The sequence below is a fragment of the Symphalangus syndactylus genome, chromosome 11, assembly GCF_028878055.3.
Source record: "Symphalangus syndactylus isolate Jambi chromosome 11, NHGRI_mSymSyn1-v2.1_pri, whole genome shotgun sequence".
NCBI lineage: Eukaryota > Metazoa > Chordata > Mammalia > Primates > Hylobatidae > Symphalangus > Symphalangus syndactylus.
This window is the reverse complement of record NC_072433.2, coordinates 62,377,983-62,396,901: the sequence shown is the minus strand read 5'-3', so window position 1 is coordinate 62,396,901 and position 18,919 is coordinate 62,377,983. Positions and strand designations below refer to the sequence as shown.

General features: G+C 45.5%; 1 protein-coding gene across 2 annotated transcripts in view; it reads right to left on the bottom strand.

The window, feature by feature from the left end:
* The window catches only part of DNAH3 (dynein axonemal heavy chain 3), a 225,107-nt gene that overhangs the window by 127,420 nt on the left and 78,768 nt on the right, over window positions 1–18,919 (bottom strand). For both annotated transcript variants that reach the window (XM_055233091.2, XM_055233092.1), the window contains exons 20-24: window positions 14,628–14,719; window positions 8,494–8,608; window positions 3,796–3,912; window positions 2,502–2,681; window positions 382–518 (exon numbers count right to left, since the gene is read on the bottom strand). In XM_055233091.2, coding sequence (XP_055089066.1) covers window positions 382–518; window positions 2,502–2,681; window positions 3,796–3,912; window positions 8,494–8,608; window positions 14,628–14,719 — 641 coding nt within the window. The remainder of the gene's footprint in view (window positions 1–381; window positions 519–2,501; window positions 2,682–3,795; window positions 3,913–8,493; window positions 8,609–14,627; window positions 14,720–18,919) is intronic.

Here is an 18,919-nt window from a genome sequence, read left to right as displayed (position 1 = left end):
TTACGGTGGAGAACCTGAGGCTTGGATAGATTTGCTGGAGGCCTCAAGACCACTAGGTAGAAAAGCTGGTATGCCAAAGGAGGTCTGATTAACTCCAAAATCCAGGCTCATAGTCATGAATACTCTACCCCCGTAATTCGGAAAAATAACAGTGTTGGTTTGGACAACGTGTGCATTTGACACCCTTTGCTGTCCATTCAACCTCACACTAAGTAAAGACCATGAAGCCATGCCCCATTCCTGAAAGCTGTCTCAGAGAATGGAAAACCAGGAAAGAGTATGGACTAGATTGGTTGAAGCCAACTCTTGGTATGAAAAATGTAATTCTACCTACATACAGGGCAAGAATGTAATTCCAAATAAAAGAACAATGCTGGATACCTGGGGAAGAATAGTCTCTTCTTCTCCAAGTAATCATTCAGCCCTTTCTGGATGTCCTCCAAGAGAAAGTTGGCTTCTTGAAGCTTCTCGGCCATCCGTGGCTGGTCAGCTGCCACCAGAACCCTGTTATCTTTCACCTGGGTTCCATAAAAAAAGGTGAGACTCAACATGAGGTTCCCAAGTTCTGAGATTGGTCATTGTAATGAACGTGTGACCTATCAACTGACAGCACTCGTTGTCCAGCTAACTGCCTCCTGATCCGCCTCCTAACTGCACAGGGGTGAATGCTCATGGAACATGACCTTGTTCCTCTGATCATGGTTGACTGGGCAGGGATTGGGCACCTAAAACCAACCAAGCCCAATTATATTTTAACCCAAGGAGTTTAGAATCCAAACCATGACATTCTATACTAGTCTGGGCTGAGTGAGGATTATGTCTCTCTGTGTGATGGAGTGGTAGAGAAAGCCAGTCTTGAGGGGGGTGGGGGAAGAGAGAGAGAGAGAGAGAGAGAGTAAGGCAGGGCCAGGAAAGAGGAGCCAAGATCAGAGAGATGGAAGGAGTTCCTAAGAGAAGAGGCTTCTGGGTTCTAGATCCATCTTTTGTGAGGTTTGGATGCGCTATTTGGCCTTGGGTTCCATGAGACACCCATTTGATCTTCTCATTTCAGCTATCCTGAGTCGGTTTCTGTCACTTGCACCCAAACAACCTTAACTAATAAAGAATTGGCTTATGCTGGCTGGACAATCTAAATTCCCATTTATCTCACTCCCACAAACAAAGCAGGGAAGACAAATTCCTTTGCAGCAAAATCTTTTTAAGTGCACCCCAGTTTGATCACACTTGATTTAAAAAAGGAAAATGATTTGACCTCATAAAAGATGCCTCTAGGTGCCTTGCACACCCAGTGAACTTACCATCCTTCAAGCCTTGATCCCAACGTTCCTGCTTTAGAGGCCTTCCTTGACACCCTGAGACAACTAAATCACTCTTCTGTATTCTAATAACTATTTGTATATTACTTTTTTTTGGGTTGGGGGGACAGAGTTTCGCTCTGTTGCCCAGGCTAGAGTGCAGTGGCACAATCTGGGCTCACTGCAACCTCTGCCTCCCGGGCTCAAGGGATCCTCCTGCCTCAGCCTCAGAATAGCCGGGATTACAGGTGCACACCGCCATACCCAGCTAATTTTTTATATTTTTAGTAGAGACAGAGTTTCACCATGTTACCCAGGCTGGTCTCCAACTCCTGAGCTCAAGCTATCCACCTGCCTTGGCCTCCCAGAGGGCTGGAATTACAGGCGTGAGCCACCGCACTCAGCCAAGGCAGCAAATTCTATGAAGACAGAAATCATATTCTTGCTACCTTCAAGTATTTTCTGATTCCTAGTATAACACCTGGGTCATTGTAGTACTGAATAAACATTTGTTAAATAACTGAGTAACCAAATGTGGGTAATTGTTGGAATTCTAAAAGGATTCTCAAGCTATAAAACTGTTATTGCTTTATCCTGTAACAAATAAAACCTTGTAAGAAATGACAGTTAAATAATACAAACTGCCTATAGTTACTGCTTGGGAAGTGGGATTTCAAAAGGCTTCTGCTTTCTATGTTACGTATTTGTATTTGCTTTTTTTTTTTTTTTTTTTTATTTCTTTTGAGACAGAGTCTTGCTCTCTCTCCCAGCCTGGAGTGCAGTGGCACGATCCCAGGTCACTGCAACCACCGTCTCCTGAGTTCAAGCGATCCTCCCACCTCAGCCCTCCGAGTAGCTGGGATTACAGGCATGCACCACAATGCCTGGCTAATATTTTTTTGTGTGTGTATTTTTAGTAGAGATGGGTGTTTCACCATGTTGGCCAGGCTGGTCTGGAACTCCTGACCTCAAGTGATACCCCCGCCTTGGCCTCCCAAAGTGATGGGATTATAGGCATGAGCCATCGCACCGGTCATATGTTTGCATTTTTAATAATAACAACTTTTGAAATTAGAAGAAGATATAAAAAGATTGATTTTCCAAAACTCTAGTTCATTTACAAGTTTCAAGGAAGGTGACTAGAATGCATAATGAGGAAACATTTGTATTTCTGCTGGTAAGAGTTATTAGGGTATAAAAACTTACCGCTTGGGACATAAGTGATTTCCAGTAACTATCAACAATGCCAAATTTCCTCCCCTCTTCTGGCATCTGGGCTATGATGTCCTCTGAACTGAAGATTGGCTCCAGGTACAGCCAGGTGGCTTGGCATTTCAACCAGGCATCCAAATTGTCTTGTATGCGAATTAGCTTTTCTTCCCATTTCTGTGAATTTAGCATTTCATATCTGAATCATTAACCTGCCACTCTGCATCACAGGCCCATGGACCAAGCAAATGGATGGAGACGCACATTTATTCATTCATTCAGTCAGTCACTTGTTTAACAAATACTTATTGAGGGCTCCCTATGCTCTGGTCACTGCTCCAGGTGATGTGAACATAGCAATGAATGAAACACACAAGAGTTTTGCCCTTTATGGAGCTCACGTCCTAGCAGAATAATTACAATAGTTATACATGTAATCTATGTGGAGTGATGGTCTGAGTGCTTCAAGTATATGGAACCAATTTAATCCCACAGCCTTACAAGGTAGATGTGATTACAAACCGCATTTTCCAGATGTAGAAACCGAAACACAACAGTTTAGTAATGTGCCCAAGGTCACATTACTAATAAGGAGCAGAGCCAGAATTTGAACCCAGGTAATCTGGCTTCAGAGTTTGTGTCCTTAGCCTATGTCACTGCTACAAACAATGAGCACAGGAGGCCAAACCCCTACCTTCGGGTAGCTTACATTCTAGATTACTACCATAAGATGCTTCCCAAATGCATATGTATTTGGTGCATTCAAATGCCATCTTCTCTTTTGGCAGACAGTTGCAAAGGCTCAGCATGCCATATGCTTTCTTGGATGGTTATTGCTTTCAGTCTTGTGTCATTAATTAATTAATTTATTTATTTATTTTTGAGACAGAGTTTCACTCTTGTCACCCAGGCTGGAGTGCAATGGCGCGATCTCGGCTCACTGCAACCTCCGCCTCCTGGGTTCAAGTGATTCTCCTGTCTCAGCCTCCCAAGAAGCTGGGATTACAGGCGCCCTCCACTATGCCTGGCTAATTTTTGTATTTTTAGTAGAGACGGAGTTTCACCATGTTGGCCAGGCCGGTTTTGAACTCCTGACCTCAGGTGATCTGCCCGCCTCGGCCTCCCAAAGTACTGGGGTTACAGGCGTGAACCACTGTGTCATTTATTTATTTATTTTTCCAATTAGGACAAAGTGACTTTCTTTGTTAACTGAACTTGAAAACCTTTCCCTCCTCTGAGAAACCCAGAGCTAATGAAACATCTCAAAGCATTCAACTTCATTTCCTCTTACCTGGCATTCTGCTTCTATTGGTTTGATGAATGGGGAGCCACACATGGTCTGGGTCTTTATCACGTGATCATCGAGTAGCATTTGAATGTCATCAGTTGCACACAAGATGCTTGTATCCTGTAAATAAAGATGTCCCACCCTGTCAAAATTGTGAAACCTCCCCATTTTTCTTTTCCTTTTTAAAAAATTTATTTATTTGAGACAGGGTCTCCTCACCCAGGCCTGAGTGCAATGGCTTGATCCTAGCTCATTGCAGCCTCAAACTCCTGGGCTTAAGGGATCCTCCTGCCTCAGCCTCCCAAGTAGGTAGGACTACAGGCATTCACCACCATGCCTGGATTTTTTTTTAAGACAGAGTTTCACTTCTTTTGCCCATGCTGGAGGGCACCGGCAGAATCTCGGCTCACTGCAACGTCTGCCTCCCAGGTTCAAGTGATTCTCCTGCCTCAGCCTCCTGAATAGCTGGGATTACAGGCAAATACCACCACGCCCGGCTAATTTTGTATTTTTAGTAGAGACAGGGTTTCACTACATTGGCCAGGCTGCTCTCAAACTCCTGACCTCAGGTGATCCATCCGCCTCAGCCTCCCAAAGTGCTGGGATTACAGGCATGAGCCACCGCGCCCAGCCTGCATATTTTTTTTAAGAGATAGGGTCTCACTATGTTGCCCAGGCTGGTCTCGAACTCCTGGCCTCAAGTGATCCTCGTGCTTCAGCCTCCCAAAGTGTTGGGATTACAGGCTTGAGCCACTGCATCCAGCTACCTCCCCATTTTTCATGCTGATCACTTAGGACCTCCCAGCTCAGAACTCCACTCTCATGGAGTAGGAATCTATGTCTTGCAGGGGATAGGACTTCTACTTTCTTCCTTGAAAATGTTATTAAAGATATTTAGGCTGGACAAGGTGGCTCATGCCCATAATCCCAGCACTTTGGGAGGCTGAGGTAGGAGGATCGCTTGAGCCCCGGAATTCAAGACCAGCCTGGGCAATATAGCAAGACCCCATCTCTAAAATTTTATTTTTAAAAGACATTTATTGTCGACCTCCTTTGCAGAAGTCAAATACAGTCTAATCCAAGACTCATAGATAGAATCTGCTGGGGAGGAAGATTTCTGCCCCTTTCCCTGTGTTCCTGCTTCTCCACTTGCTTTCCTGGCTCTCCTTTCCCTCGGGTAGGAAGATTGGCTGCTAATCTGACTGATTAGGCCTAGACCTGTGGTTTCCACACTGCGAACTGATGTGCCCCGGGGCACCGCAGCCAACTCAGAGTAAATGATTCTGGTTATTTAAAAATAAAATACAACTATTAGTTTTTCTTTCAATGTAGGTGTATTTTTTTCAAACAGTGCCTAAGTTGTTAGAGCATAAATCCTTATTAAGTTGTTTGGACCTAATTACTGCATAAACAAAGCTATCAAGTATTTCTTTTGGCCTAAGGGCACTGTGAAAAAAGTACTTAGACACAAAGGCATTGTGAACTAAGAAAGTTTGGGAACCTCTGTTTTATTTATTTATTTATTTATTTTTATTTTATTATTATTATACTTTAAGTTTTAGGGTACATGTGCACAACGTGCAGGTTTGTTACATATGTATACATGTGCCATGTATTTATTTATTCATTCTTGAGACAGTCTTGCTCTGTTGCCCAGGCTGGAGTGCAGTGGCATGATCTCAGCTCACTGCAACCTCTGCCTTCCAGATTCAATTGATTCTCCTGCCTCAGCCTCCCGAGTAGCTGGGATTTCAGGCAAGCACCACCACGCCAGGCTAATTTTTGTACTTTTAGCAGAGATGGGGTTTCACCATGTTGGCAAGGTTAGTCTCAAACTCCTGACCTCAAGTGATCTGCCTGCCTCAGCCTCCCAAAATGCTGGGATTACAAGCATGACAGGCACGAGCCACCATGCCTGGCTTGTTTTATACATTTATTAGGTCTTTTTTTGAGACAAGGTCTCACTCTGTCACCCAGGCTGGAGTGTAATGTTGCAATCATAGCTTACTGTAGCCTCAAATTACTGGGCTCAAGCAATCTCCCTGCCTCAGCTTCCCAAATAGCTTCCCAAGTAGCTGGTGCACATCACCATACTCAGCTAATTATTATTATTATTATTATTTTGTAGAGATGGGGTGTTGCTGTGTTACCAGGCTGTTCTCGAGCTCCTGGGCTCAAGTGATCCTCTCACCTGGCCCTCCCAAAGTGCTGGGATTATAGGTGTGAGCCACCAAGCCTGACCAAGTGGTCCTGTTCTACTAGTAGGTAAGGTCTAAGGTGTGCCTTAAAGGCCAGGCTCTGTGGGTGGCACTTTTTCTCCTGGGCCATTGTGGCAAGCAAGCTGACAAGGGTCTGACCCCTGGGGCAGGTTTGGTCTTTCTTGCTCTGTTCTCACTTCTTTCAAGTCTAATCTAGGAGGCTAAATTTGGGCCTAGCATGTATTCTCTTATCTATGTTTTACCAGTAGCTCAGCACTGGTAGTGTGTTGGGCTATTAATAAAGTGGTTTCTTGATCCCCATTTAGCTACTGATTCTTGTCTGTAGTTACTTTAGCCAAAAATTCTGCAGATTGGCCGGGTATAAGTGTGCTGTTCCCCAGGTCTCCTAGCTTACACTCCTCTTGTCACCCCAACAGCCTCTATAGCAGTGTCTAACCCAAGCTGATCATGCAGCCACGCTTCTGAGACCCATGGTGGCTGGGTCACCCTTGCTAGGAGAGGCTCAGTAATGAGGCCCTGTGCCGTCAGCTCTCTTCCCTCTCATCGGCTCATGTATAGCTCTGTTGGGGCTCAGAACACGATACCCCGAAGCACTGCACCTTGATTTGCTGAGTATTTTGAACTGAAGGACATTGGAAGGCCTTGGAAGCAAGATCTTTCTGTCCATCTTTTTCTTCCTTTCTCCTGCTCCTTTATCTTTCCCCTAAGATAGTCCATAGAAACTAAACTCCTCTTTCCCAAAGCAAGCCATAAAACCCAGAAATATCACTCTGACCAAGACAGCTGGCCATAAGGAAATTCTCTGAGCAACCTTGTCTGATAGTGGGTCACAAGACCATCGTTCCTGAGGGGTCTTGCCCTATGCCTGGGAGGAAGGACTGCTACACAGACAGAACAAGGAGAATCTCAACAGGCAGGTCTTGCTAGCTTCCCCTGGAGTCTAGACCATTATACCACACCCTTTTGTTCAATGTCGTTTCCATACAGCTGTCCATTCTTCATCAAACCTAAGCCCCAAAACACAGTTTTCCCTGGGTCTTCAGTTTCAACGGTTCCAATGTCATGTAAAACTTTGATTAAATAAAATTTTAATGCTTTTCTCTTGTTAATCTGTCTTTTATTATAGGAGTATTGGCGGTGAATGACCTTCTTGCTAGGTGAAGAAAGGGATCACACCTTTTCACCCCTACAGCTCTTCCTTGAGTGAAACCAAGGCACTCCAACCATTTAAACTGAATAGGGAAAGAAGTCACAAGTAGATAACATGCAGCCTGGGGGAGGAGGGAGGCTTGGGAGCTTTTGGTTCTCAATCCACATTGCATATGAGAAAAACCAGGGGTGCCTTAAAAATACAGATGCCCAGGCATTCTGGGAGGGGAGGAGCCAGGAAGAATCCATTGGGAGATTTTAAAGCATCCCAGATGATTCTACAATGCAGGTTTGGAAGCACTGCTTTAAGAATCAATGGTTGGGCCTGGCGTGGTGGCTCACGCCTGTAATCTCAGCACTTTGGGAGGTGGAGGCGGGTGGATCACTTGAGGTCGGGAGTTCAAGACCAGCCTGGCCAACGTGGTGAAACCCCATCTCTACTGAAAATACAAAAATTAGCCGGGAGTGGTGGCAGGCACCTGTAATCCCAGCTACTTGGGAGGCTGAGGTATGAGAATCACTTGAGCCCGGGAGGCAGAAGTTGCAGTGAGCCGAGATCACGCAGTTGCACTCCAGCCTGGGTGACAGAGCAAGACTCCATCTCAAAAAAAAGAAAGAAAAAAAGAACCAATGGTCTGCAGGATGTGTGTATCAACCTGTTGCCTCCATGATTTACAGCTCCCCAAGAGCTGCAGCCCTCATCCCTACCTCACACTCTATCCTAAAAGCAAGCCAGACCCTAAAGACAGCTGAGCAAACGCTTCGGGTGTGTGCACCTTCGCATGCACTGTACGAACTCCTGTGTTTTCTACAAGTGCAAGTGAAAAGAAAGAAACCTACACCCCTGCTATTCAAAATTGATCAATATTATCTGGGAGCTTGTTAGATCTACAGAATCTTAGGTCCCTTCCCAGACCTGCTGAATCAGAACCCTCATTTCAACAAGATCTCCGGTGATTCCTGCACGCACCGACATCCGAGAAACACTAGTCATTGTCTGCCCCTGTGCTTCTGAGGCAACTGGGAAGCTTTGGAATGGTGTACAAGCCTGCACCTTCACTGGGAGGTGCTGATTTAGAGGCTTGCTTGGTTCCTTTGCACTGAGAAAGCTTCTTGCTCTGAATCAAAAGGCCTTTCTGATTTGAAGAATGCATCTCTTTGGTGGTGCTGAGAGGAAAGATGACCCACACAGAAAGGCAGACAGGAGGAAACAATCAAGACATGAGCGATTATTTCTCTGTGAGTTCTGTCACCATTCAGAATGAATCATTTCTGTAATCTATTGCATAATGGGGCTGCTTTCAAAGAGGGCTGCAGTTGGAGTGAGACTCACAGTGTCCCTGTATTTAATGAAGCTGAACGTCACATTAACCCAATCCAACTTCATTCTATCCAAGTTTTTCTCCAGAGAGTATTCCTTGCTGGCGGCTGCACCAATGGGCTCCAATCTAAAGAGAGAACACAGCAACAGCAACATCAACAGGAGGCAGAGAAGACACATCAAAGGAGGAACTTCAGGCCAGGCATAGTGGCTCATGCCTGTAATCCCAGCATTTGGGAGGCCGAGGAGGGAGGATTGCTTGAGGTTGGGAGTTTGAGACCAGCCTGGGCAACATAGCAAAACTCCATCTCCACTAAAAACACAAAAATTAGCCAGGTGTGGTGTGTGCCTGTAGTTCTAGCTACTCGGGAGGCTGAGATGGGAGGATCGCCTGAGCCTGGGAGGTAGAGGCTGCAGTGAGCTGAGATCGTGATTGCACTACTGCACTCCACTCTGGAAAACAGAGTAAAACCCTGTCTCAAAAAAAAAAAAAAAAAAAAAAAAGGAGGAATTTCAGCTCAGTCTTAGGAGAATCTCCAGAAGCCCTTAATTTGACCAAAAGGTTTACTATCCTGCTCTAAGATCTGCCAGCTACCGCCAGTGTTTTGCAGGGTTTCTCACCCTTGGCACCGTTGACTTTTTGGGCTGTGTTATGGGTTAAATATTGTCTCTCTGAAAATTCATACATTGAAATTCTAACCCCTAATATCTTGGAATGTAACTCTATTTGGAGAAAAGATCTTTAAAGAGGTAATTAAATTAAAAGAAGTCATCAGGGTGGGCCTTAATCCATTATAATTGGTGGCCTTATAAGAAGAGATTAGGACACAGACACAAAGAGGGAAGACCATGACAATTCATAGGGGAAGACAGCCATCTGCAAGCCAAGGAGAGAGGCCTCAGAAGGAACCAACCCTGCCTACAACTTGGCCTTGGACTTTAAGCCTCCAGAATTATGAGACAATAAATGTCTGTTGTGTAAGCCACTCAGTCTGTGGTATGTTGTAAGAGCAGCCTGTTCAACAAAAATTATGGGAGGCCATTATTCTGGACTGAGCTCCTGCACTAGACCCCAGCAGACCAGACCAAATCAAAATGGAGTCACTCACGCTAAATGGCATGTAATCAAACTGAACCTTTAAGGAAGGAGATAGATCCCAGAACAGGACAGTTTTTCCTGAAAACAGGAGATTCCAGTCTACCTGAGTCAGAGAATAAGGAAGCTCCCTCCGCTTGAACCCTTATAAAAAAAATAACCTGATGTTAATTAATCTTTTTATCATATTGTTCTGTTTCCTTATAAAACTTACCATTGTGCTACTGCCCAGTGGGAACTCTCATTCTATTTTGGAAAATAGAGGCTGCCCAGATTCATGAATCTTGATTAAAAGCCAATTAGACTATAACTAAATTTGTTGCTTTGTCTTTTGATGAGACCTAGCAAACTCACATAGGCTGAATAATTGTCATGGGGAGCTGTACCTTACCTTCTAGGGTGTTTAGCAGCATCCCTGGTCTCTACTCACTAGACACCAGCAGCAGACTCCCCAGCCCTGTCCCCATCTTTTGCCAGTTATGACAACCAAAAATGTCTCCAGATATTTCCAAGTGTCCCTTAGGGATGGGAAATGGCCCCCAGTTGAGAACCACTGTTATAAGTTCACTAAAATAAGACCTCTTCTTTCCAACTTTGTTTATGCCTTATGTGCCCATATTCTGATTTCTGTTTTTTGTTTTTTTTCCCCCAGACAGAGTCTCACTGCGATGCCCAGGCTGGAGTGCAGTGGCGCAATCTTGGCTCACTGCAACCTCTGCCTCCCAGATTCAAGCAATTCTCCTGCCTCAGCCTCACGAGCAGCTGGAATTACAGGTGCGCTCCACCATACCTGGCTAATTTTTGTATTTTTAGTAGAGACGGGGTTTCACCATATTGGCCAGGCTGGTCTTGAACTCCTGACCACAAGTGATCCACCTGCCTTGGCCTCCCAAAGTGTTGGAATTACAGGCGTGAGCCACCGTGCCTGGCCAGTATTCTGATTTCTTATTCAGATTTTGAACCTCTGTTAATTTATGTGATGGCTCTTGCTCCACTTCCCATCCCTTCCCCTTTCAAAAACACCTACTATTTTCCTGATACTGGGTCCACCCGTCCATGGCCCCTCTGTTCCACAGAAAGGGGCATAGAGGGAGAGAGAGAAGAGGCAAACAAATTCCTTTCTTCTTGTTTCCACATGGAGATCTGGGTCCTAAAACCGAGGTGTGGCAAAGAATTGGAAAGCCAAGTTCTTGGAAGTGGAAAGAGGGACTGTTGTCTCTGCCTCAGCCCTGTCTTTCATTGCATCCTTGAGTGTAGAAGAGACCATCTGATATTTACTCATAGGTCAGGAAACCAGCACTCAGAGGAAGCAAGTGACATGTCCAAAATCACACAGCCGGGGAGTACTGGAAGTGGGTATTGACACCAATTCCTCCTAATCTGACTCCTACCCTGGTGTTTCTTCTTCCACCCTTATGATGTGCCTTCTCCCTTCTCTTTCTTAGAAAGAGCAATAGAACTAGGCCAGGCACGGTGGCTCACTCCTGTAATCCCAGCACTTTGGGAGGCCAAGGTGGGTGGACCACCTGAGGTCAGGAGTTCGAGACCAGCCTGACCAACATGGTGAAACCCAGTCTCTACTAAAAATACAAAATTAGCCTGGCGTGGTGGCGCATGCCTGTAATCCCAGCTACTCGGGAGGCTGAGGCAGGAAAATCGCTTGAACCCGGGAGGCAAAGGTTGCATTGAGCCAAGATCATGCCATTGCACTCCAGTCTGGGCAACAAGAGTAAAATTCCATCTCAAAAAAAAAAAAAAGAGAAAGAGTAACAGAACTAATAGAACTGTTCACATGTGTTCAATCAAATAGGACCAATTAAATAGAGCTGAGAATCCTAATTTAGCCTCGAGAAGGAGGAAGATTAGGAGCAGAAAATTATAAACAAGGACTGATCAGGACCTCAGGATGGTCACTGACTTAAATATGGCCTGTGAGAGGTGACCAAAATGAATGTGCGTATAGGGAATAATTAATAAAGGCAGGTGCCAGCCCAGATGAGTATGAGACAAGGAGTCACAAGGCCCAGCCTCCAGTGCTCACTGGCTGTGTGGCTGTGGCCAAGTCACTTGATGGGCCTCAGGTCCCCATATGCCCCTATCACAGGCTTTGGGGTTCAATTAAATAAGACCAAATGCTGGCACCAGGCCTCATGAATTACCCTAGGGTATGAATTAGAATGCAAATGATTGAACAGATGAGGGATTAACCAGTTTGGGAATTCATGAAATATATCAAGAGTTGACCTCACCCAAAATGGGCTGGAGAAGCTCATTAACTATGGGCTGTGATGAAGCTGCATTAACTATGGTGTGGGTGGAATACATGCAATATCACACCTCCCTAAATGGTGGTGGCTGAGTCCCCAGACATGGAATCAGTTCAGGTGACATGTCTTTTCTCCTAATCCTAACTCTAATCACCTAGCTACTCTCCATGTTACAAATGGAACCAAGGCTCACAGAAGTAAACAACGTAGCCAAGATGCTTCCACTTCTGAATTGGTCACAGTTGAACATGCATACATGGAAAGTATAAGAATAGCTGTATGTTTATGTGTTCATTTGCTGTCTCCGGAGAGGGGTTTACTTTTTCAGCAGTGAAGGGTCATGGTTAAGGCCTGCCTGGTAATGGAAGCCTGCTTATGTTCAAATCTTGATTCTTTCCTAAGTGAAATGTTCATTCTTTCGGTTACTAGCTGTGATCAACGGCTAATAATCTGAAGTTTATTTCCTCATCTGTAAAATGAGAATAATATTAAGACAGTAGGATCTAGGACACTAGGTTTTTGTGATGGATAAATGTGTTAAGGTCGGGCGTGGTGGCTCACGCCTGTAATCACAGTACTTTGAGAGGCCAAGGCAGATGGATCACCTGAGGTCAAGAGTTCGAGATCAGCCTGGCCAACATGATGAAACCCCATCTCTACAAAAATTAGCCAGGCATGATGGCAGGTGCCTGTAATCCCAGCCACTCGGGAGGCTGAGGCAGAAGAATCGCTTGAACCCAGGAGGTGGAGGTTGCAGTGAGCTGAGATTTCACCATTGCACTCCAGCCTGGGAGACAGAGTGAGATTCTGTCTCAAAAAATAAAAAATAAATAAATAAAAAGGGTTAAGGTATATAAAATGCTGAGTGCAGCATAATCATTCCATAGCTAGTGTCTCTTGGAAACATCTTATTGGGGGAAAGTGAGGCCCTTTGGCCAAAAAACCTAAGAGTTTTTATCCTAAGCCTGACAAAAACATATGTGTCTCTAGGCCTGCTCCTTAATAAGGAAAATAGTGGTGGTATTGGAGAGGCATCAAAGTATTCAGGTGGCAGAAAGATTCAGGAGCTGGGACCTGCTCTGGTGCACTATGAGTGGGGAATTCTCAGCCTTTCATGTATCAAAATCGCCTGAAAAGGTGATGTCCATTAGAAATATAAAGTGAGCCACATATGTAATTTTAAAGTTTCTCGCCTGTAATCACAGCACTTTGGGAGGCCGAGGTGGGCAGATCGCCTGAGTTCAGGAGCTCAAGACCAGCCTGGCCAACGTGGTGAAATCCCGTCTCTACCAAAAATACAAAAATTAGCCAGGCATGGTGGCGGGCACCTGTAACCCCAGCTACTCGGGAGGCTGAGGCAGGAGAATCGCTTGAACCTGGGAGGCGGAGGTTGCAGTGAGCTGAGATTGCGCCATTGCACTCTGGCCTGGGTGACAGAGTGAGACCCCATCTCCAAAATAAAATAAAATAAAATAAACTTTCTAGTAGCCACATTTAAAAAATATTAAAAGACACAGGTGAAATTAGTTCCAATAATGTATTTGACTCAATATATCCAAAATATTATCATTTCAATATTAATCGATATTAAAAATTGTTAGGTATTTTGCATTCTTTTTTCTTTTAGTATGTCTCCAAAATCCAGCCTGTATTTTATACTTACAGCACATCTAATTCAGACTAGCTGCACTGTAGGGGCTCAATGGCCACACGTGGCCAGTGGATGCTGCTTTGGGCAGTGCTGACCTGGAGGATTTGTTAAAACGCAGATTGCAGGGCCCATCCGCAGAATTTGATTATGTGGGTTGGGTGGGGCCTGAAAATGTGCATTCTAGCTAGTTTCTAGCTGATGCTGATGCAGCGAGTCTGGGTGCCACACTTGCCTAACAGGGTCTCCAGTCCAGGCAATGCAACATCTCCCCACCCATCGCCATGAAGGAAGTGTGGAAAAGCAAGCAGGGTCCTGAGAAGCTCTGTTCTAGAAATAGCATTCAAATAGCAAAATTCTCATACACATGAACTCCAGGAGAATTCGGAGAAGGGAAGAAAGCAAGAGACTTTTTTTTTTTATTATTATTAAGATGGAGTCTCACTCTGTTGCCCAGGCTGGAGTGCAATGGCGCTATCTTGGCTCACTGCAACCTCCACCTCCTGGGTTCAAGCAATCCTCTGGCTTTAGCTTCCTGAGTAGCTGGGACTATAGGCATGTGCCACTGTGTCTGGCTAGCTTTTGTATTTTTAGTAGAAACAGGTTTAACCATGTTGGCCAGGCTGGTCTTGAACTCCTGACCTCAAGTGGTCTGCCTGCCTTGGCCCCCCAGAGTGCTGAAATTACAGGCACGAGCCACTATGCCCAGGCGAGAAGAGACTTCTTATTGAACCAGGTTTCACACAATCTTAAAGCTCAGAGAGGGTTGTTGCTTTGTTTGTTTAAAGAAGAGGAAACCGAGGCACAGAAAGGCTGAATGGTTTTGCCCCCAATCAGAGAGCTGGGCTTGAAGCTCAGGTTCAAAGAACACTTAAAAAAAAAAAAAAAAAATTCCCTTTGAAATAAAATCCATGACTCAATTTTCTAGTCACAACCCATCAGCAGCTCTGCAGCTCAAAACAGAAGCTTCACCAATACGAGTTGGTAGCTGGAGGTAATTAAATAGCCTTAAGCCACCCTACGCCACAAGGAAAAAAAAAAAACAAACAGCCCGATATGGGGCCAATCAGATCACTGTAGCAACTTAAAGATCCTTTGACCAAAACCTTTTCTGAAGGAGGGGATAAGCCCTTACTTTTCAACGAATTTGCCGAATCCAAATTCGAGCATATTTGAGAGGCAGGTCGTTTCGGTGGGCTTTATCTCATGGCCGACAATCTCACTGATCTGCAAAGAAAAGACGAGAGTAAATGTTTGTTGTTCGAGGCAGTGCTGTCCAGTAGAACCTTCTGTGATGATGGAGATGTTCTTTTTATCTGCACTGCTCAGCATAATAGCCACGAGAGGCAGGTGGCTGTTGAGCACCAGAGATGTGGCTAGTGTGACTGAGGAATTTATTTTTAAATTAAATTAAAAAAATTTTTTGAGACAGAGTCTCACTCTGTCTCCCAGGCTGGAGTGCAACAGCGCCATCATAGCTCACTGCTGCTTTGACCTCCCAGGCCCAAGCAATCCTCCCACCTCAGCCTCCCCAGTAGCTGAGGCCACAGGCACACACCACCATGCCTGGCTAATTTTTAAATTTATTGTAGAGATAGGGTCTTGCTGTGTTGCTCAGAGTGGTCTCAAACTCCTGGCCTCAAGCGATCCTCCCACTATAGCCTCCCAAAGTAGTCGCATTACAAGAGTGAGCTGCCACACCCAGCTAATTTTAATTAGACAGTGTCTTGCTCTGTTGCCCAGGCTGAAGTGCAATGGTGTGATCATGACTCACTGCAGCCTTGACCTCCCAAGCTCAAGTGGTCCTCCTGCCTCGACCTCCTGAGCAGCTGGGACCACTGGCATACAACACCATGCCTGGCTAATTTTTTTCTCTTTAAAAATTTTTTTGTAGAGATGGGGTCTCGCTATGTTTTCCACACTGGTCTTGAACTCCTGCACTCAAGCGATCCTCCCGCCTTGATCTCCCAAAAATGCTGGGATTACAGGTGTGAGCCATCATGCCCAGCCCCTTTTACTTTGTAAAATGTGGCTACTAGAAACTTTAAAATTATTGGCTGGGTGCAGTGGCTCACTCCTGTAATCCCAGCACTTTGGGAGGCTGAGGCGGGCGGATCACTTGAGGTCAGGTGTTCAAGACCAGCCTGTCAAACAGGTGAAACCCTGCCTCTACTAAAAATACAAAAATTAGCCGGGCATGGTGGCAGGTGCCTGCAATCCCAGCTACGTGGGAGGCTGAGGCAAAAGAACAGCTTGAACCGGGAGGTAGAGACAGGAATCAGCTGAGATCACACCACTACACTCCAGCCTGGGCAACAGAGTGAGACTCCATTCCCCAAAAAAAAAAAATTACACAAATGGCTCACATTATATTTCTACTAGCCACAGAGGACCAGTTTTGGCATCTACCAGTGCAGTTTCTCCCTAAGATCAAATGTTACCTTGTTCCATCTTGCTTTTTTTTTAACAGTTAAATTTTTATTATTTTTTTAATTTCTCTTTTTCCATACTTTTTTTTTTTTTTTTTTTTGAGAGTCTTGCTCTGTCACCCATGGCGTAATGTCGGCTTACTGCAACCTCTGCCTCCTGGGTCCAATGATTTTCCTGCCTCAGCCTCCCAAGTAGCTGGGATTACAGGCGCATGGCACCATGCCCGGCTAATTTTTGTATTTTTAGTAGAAATGGGTTTCACCATATTGGCCAGACTGGTCTCAAACTCCTGACCTCAGGTGATTCGTCTGCCTCGGCTTCCCAAAGTGTTGAGATTACAGGCGTGAGACACCGCACCTGGCCAGACCAGGAGATTTTTTTTATAATGACACAGAAAGCACAAAAGCAAGGAAACCAGAAGTAGTTACCGTTGAAATAACGGTCTTGGAAGACCAAGAATGTCATAGGCACATGATGAAAAAATAACGAAAATAACACTAATTGCAAATAGGACATCAGAAATGCACCTTAGTGTAATGCTCCAAAAAGCCTTTTAGATTTGTGGCTTCCATTTTGCTTTAAACCACAGTAGCAACCCCTTTGCTGTTATCTATAAAGTCTGTGCCCCAAACATAAGGCTCTAACTTTTTCCACCTACGTTCTGTAAATGACCAGAACCCCCAGCACAGCCACGGCCTGGCTTCAGAAGATCCAGCTTCTAGACTTGAGTGCTACAGATGGCTCATCCTTCAGATCCCCCTGCCAGAGCCAGAATCCGTGGCAGTGGATCTCCTGAGTTAGGCATCAGGGCAGAGAATGACATCCCCAGGCCTGGGGCTGTCCCGAGGTGGCCTGTGGTGTGACCTACATACACTGCAGGGAGGAATGGGCTCTGCCTAGGGGCAGTCTGGAGAGTGTCTAGGGGCCTTTGTCCTTTCTGAACTTGCCTCTTAACTGCTCAGCCCACTGGGCTTCCACTTAGGGGCTCACTCCTTGGGAGCCACTGTCCTGGGGCTGTGCTCCCTGGCCCCCTCTCATTGTGGTTTACTGCCCCCTACTGCCCGCTCCCTTCCTCTGACCGGACCTTTTCTGCCTTCTTGACTTTTCCAGGCTGAGTCAAACAGTGTAGAAAAATTCCAATTCCCTTCCCCACCACCAACTAGCCATCTGACAATTCATCTCTCCAAGTCTCAATTTTCCAATCTGTGAAATGGAGATAATAATAATCTCCACTTCAAAGGCCTGTTTTAAGGATGAAATGTGAGAATCCAAATAAAGTATGCAACACAGTACCCAGCACCATAGCTGGTACTCAGTACATTTTCAATATCATCATTATTATTATTTTATTATCAGTGTAGGAAATATTTTTCGTATCATTTAAGTGGCCTATAAATGGGAAATATGAATGTCTAGGAATGGTTGAATTTTTTACTTTATTTATTTATTTATTTACTTCTTGAGACAGGGTCTTGCTCTGTTGCCCAGGCTAGACTGCAGTGGCGCAATCACAGCTCACTGCAGTCTCAACCTCCTAGGCTCAAGGGTGATGCTCCCACCTTAGCTTCCCTAGTAGCTGGGACTACAGGCATGTGCCACCATGCCCGGCTAATTTTTTTGTATTTCTTGATGGGGTTTTGCAGTGTTGCCTGGGCTGGCTCTCAGACTCCTGGGCTCAAGCAATCCACTTGCCTCGGCCTCTCAAAGTCCTGGGATTATAGGCGTGAGCCACTGCACCTGACTGGGATTTTTAAAATTAAAATTTAAATTTAAATTAATTATTTTTTTAAATAAACGGGTCACACTATGTTGCCCAGGTTGGCCTCAAGCTCCTGGCCTCAAAGTGATCCTCCTGTCTCGGCCTCCTAAAATGCTGAGATTAGTGGTGTGAGCTACGCGCTTGGCCTGGTTAGGATTTTTTGAGTGCCCACATACGAGAATAGCGTCATAGAGGAAGCATCAGGTGGAGCAGATGGCTTTCCCAGCCCCACAGCATGTTCTTCAAACGCCATCGACAAGGACACTCTTGAGAGTGCTATCTCATAGACAAACCTGGCACTACCAGAGGCCACCGGTCCCACCTAAGCTCCCTAAGCCCCCCCATCCCCCCGATGCAGGTCAAAGTCCTAGTTAGGCCGGGTCCGTAGGGATAGGCACCCCATGAGCACCAACTGACAGCAACTCCTCCTCTGCGGACCCCTCTGCTGGGGCGTTTCAAAACCAGAAGTCATGGCCAGGCATGGTGGCTCACGCCTGTAAAGCCAGCACTTTAGGAGGCCAAGGGAGGAGGATCACTTGAGGCCAGGAGTTCGAGACCAGCCTGGGCAACATAGTGAGACCCCCCCCCGTCTCTATTTTAAAAATTAATTAATTAGAATTACAATTAAAAAATATCCCAGCCAGGCACGGTGGCTCATGCCTATAATCCCAGAACTTTGGGAGGTTGAGGCAGGTGGATCACTTGAGGTCAGGAGTTCGAGACCAGCCTGGCCAACACGGTGAAACCCCATCTCTACTAAAAATACAAAAATTAGTGCGTGGTGGCATGTGCCTGCAATCCCAGCTACTCAGGAGACTGAGGCAGGAGAACTGCTTGAACGCAGTGAGCCGAGATCACGTCACTGAACTCCAGCCTGGGTGACACAGTGACACAGTGAGATTCCATCTCAAAAAAAAAAAAAAGAAAGAAAAAACAGAAGTCTACTCAGCAGGCAGCCTATCCCTTGTCTGCACAGCACTCCATCCTTTGCTTAGGTCTTGAGTCTCAAGACTTTTTGGGAAACTGAAAGTAGCTTCTCCCTACAAAAAGACCTCTCATGTATTCAGAGAGTCTTCCTCTGTCTTCCTAGGGAGAGCAAAGTGCTCCTTGTCACTGTGTTGTCATTGGGTCCTTTCAGAGAGAATTTCCTCAGTCTTACATGTGGTTTTTTTTCCCCTCTCTGTTAACCCAGGCTGGAGTGCAGTGACACGATCATGACTCAATGCAGCCTTGACATC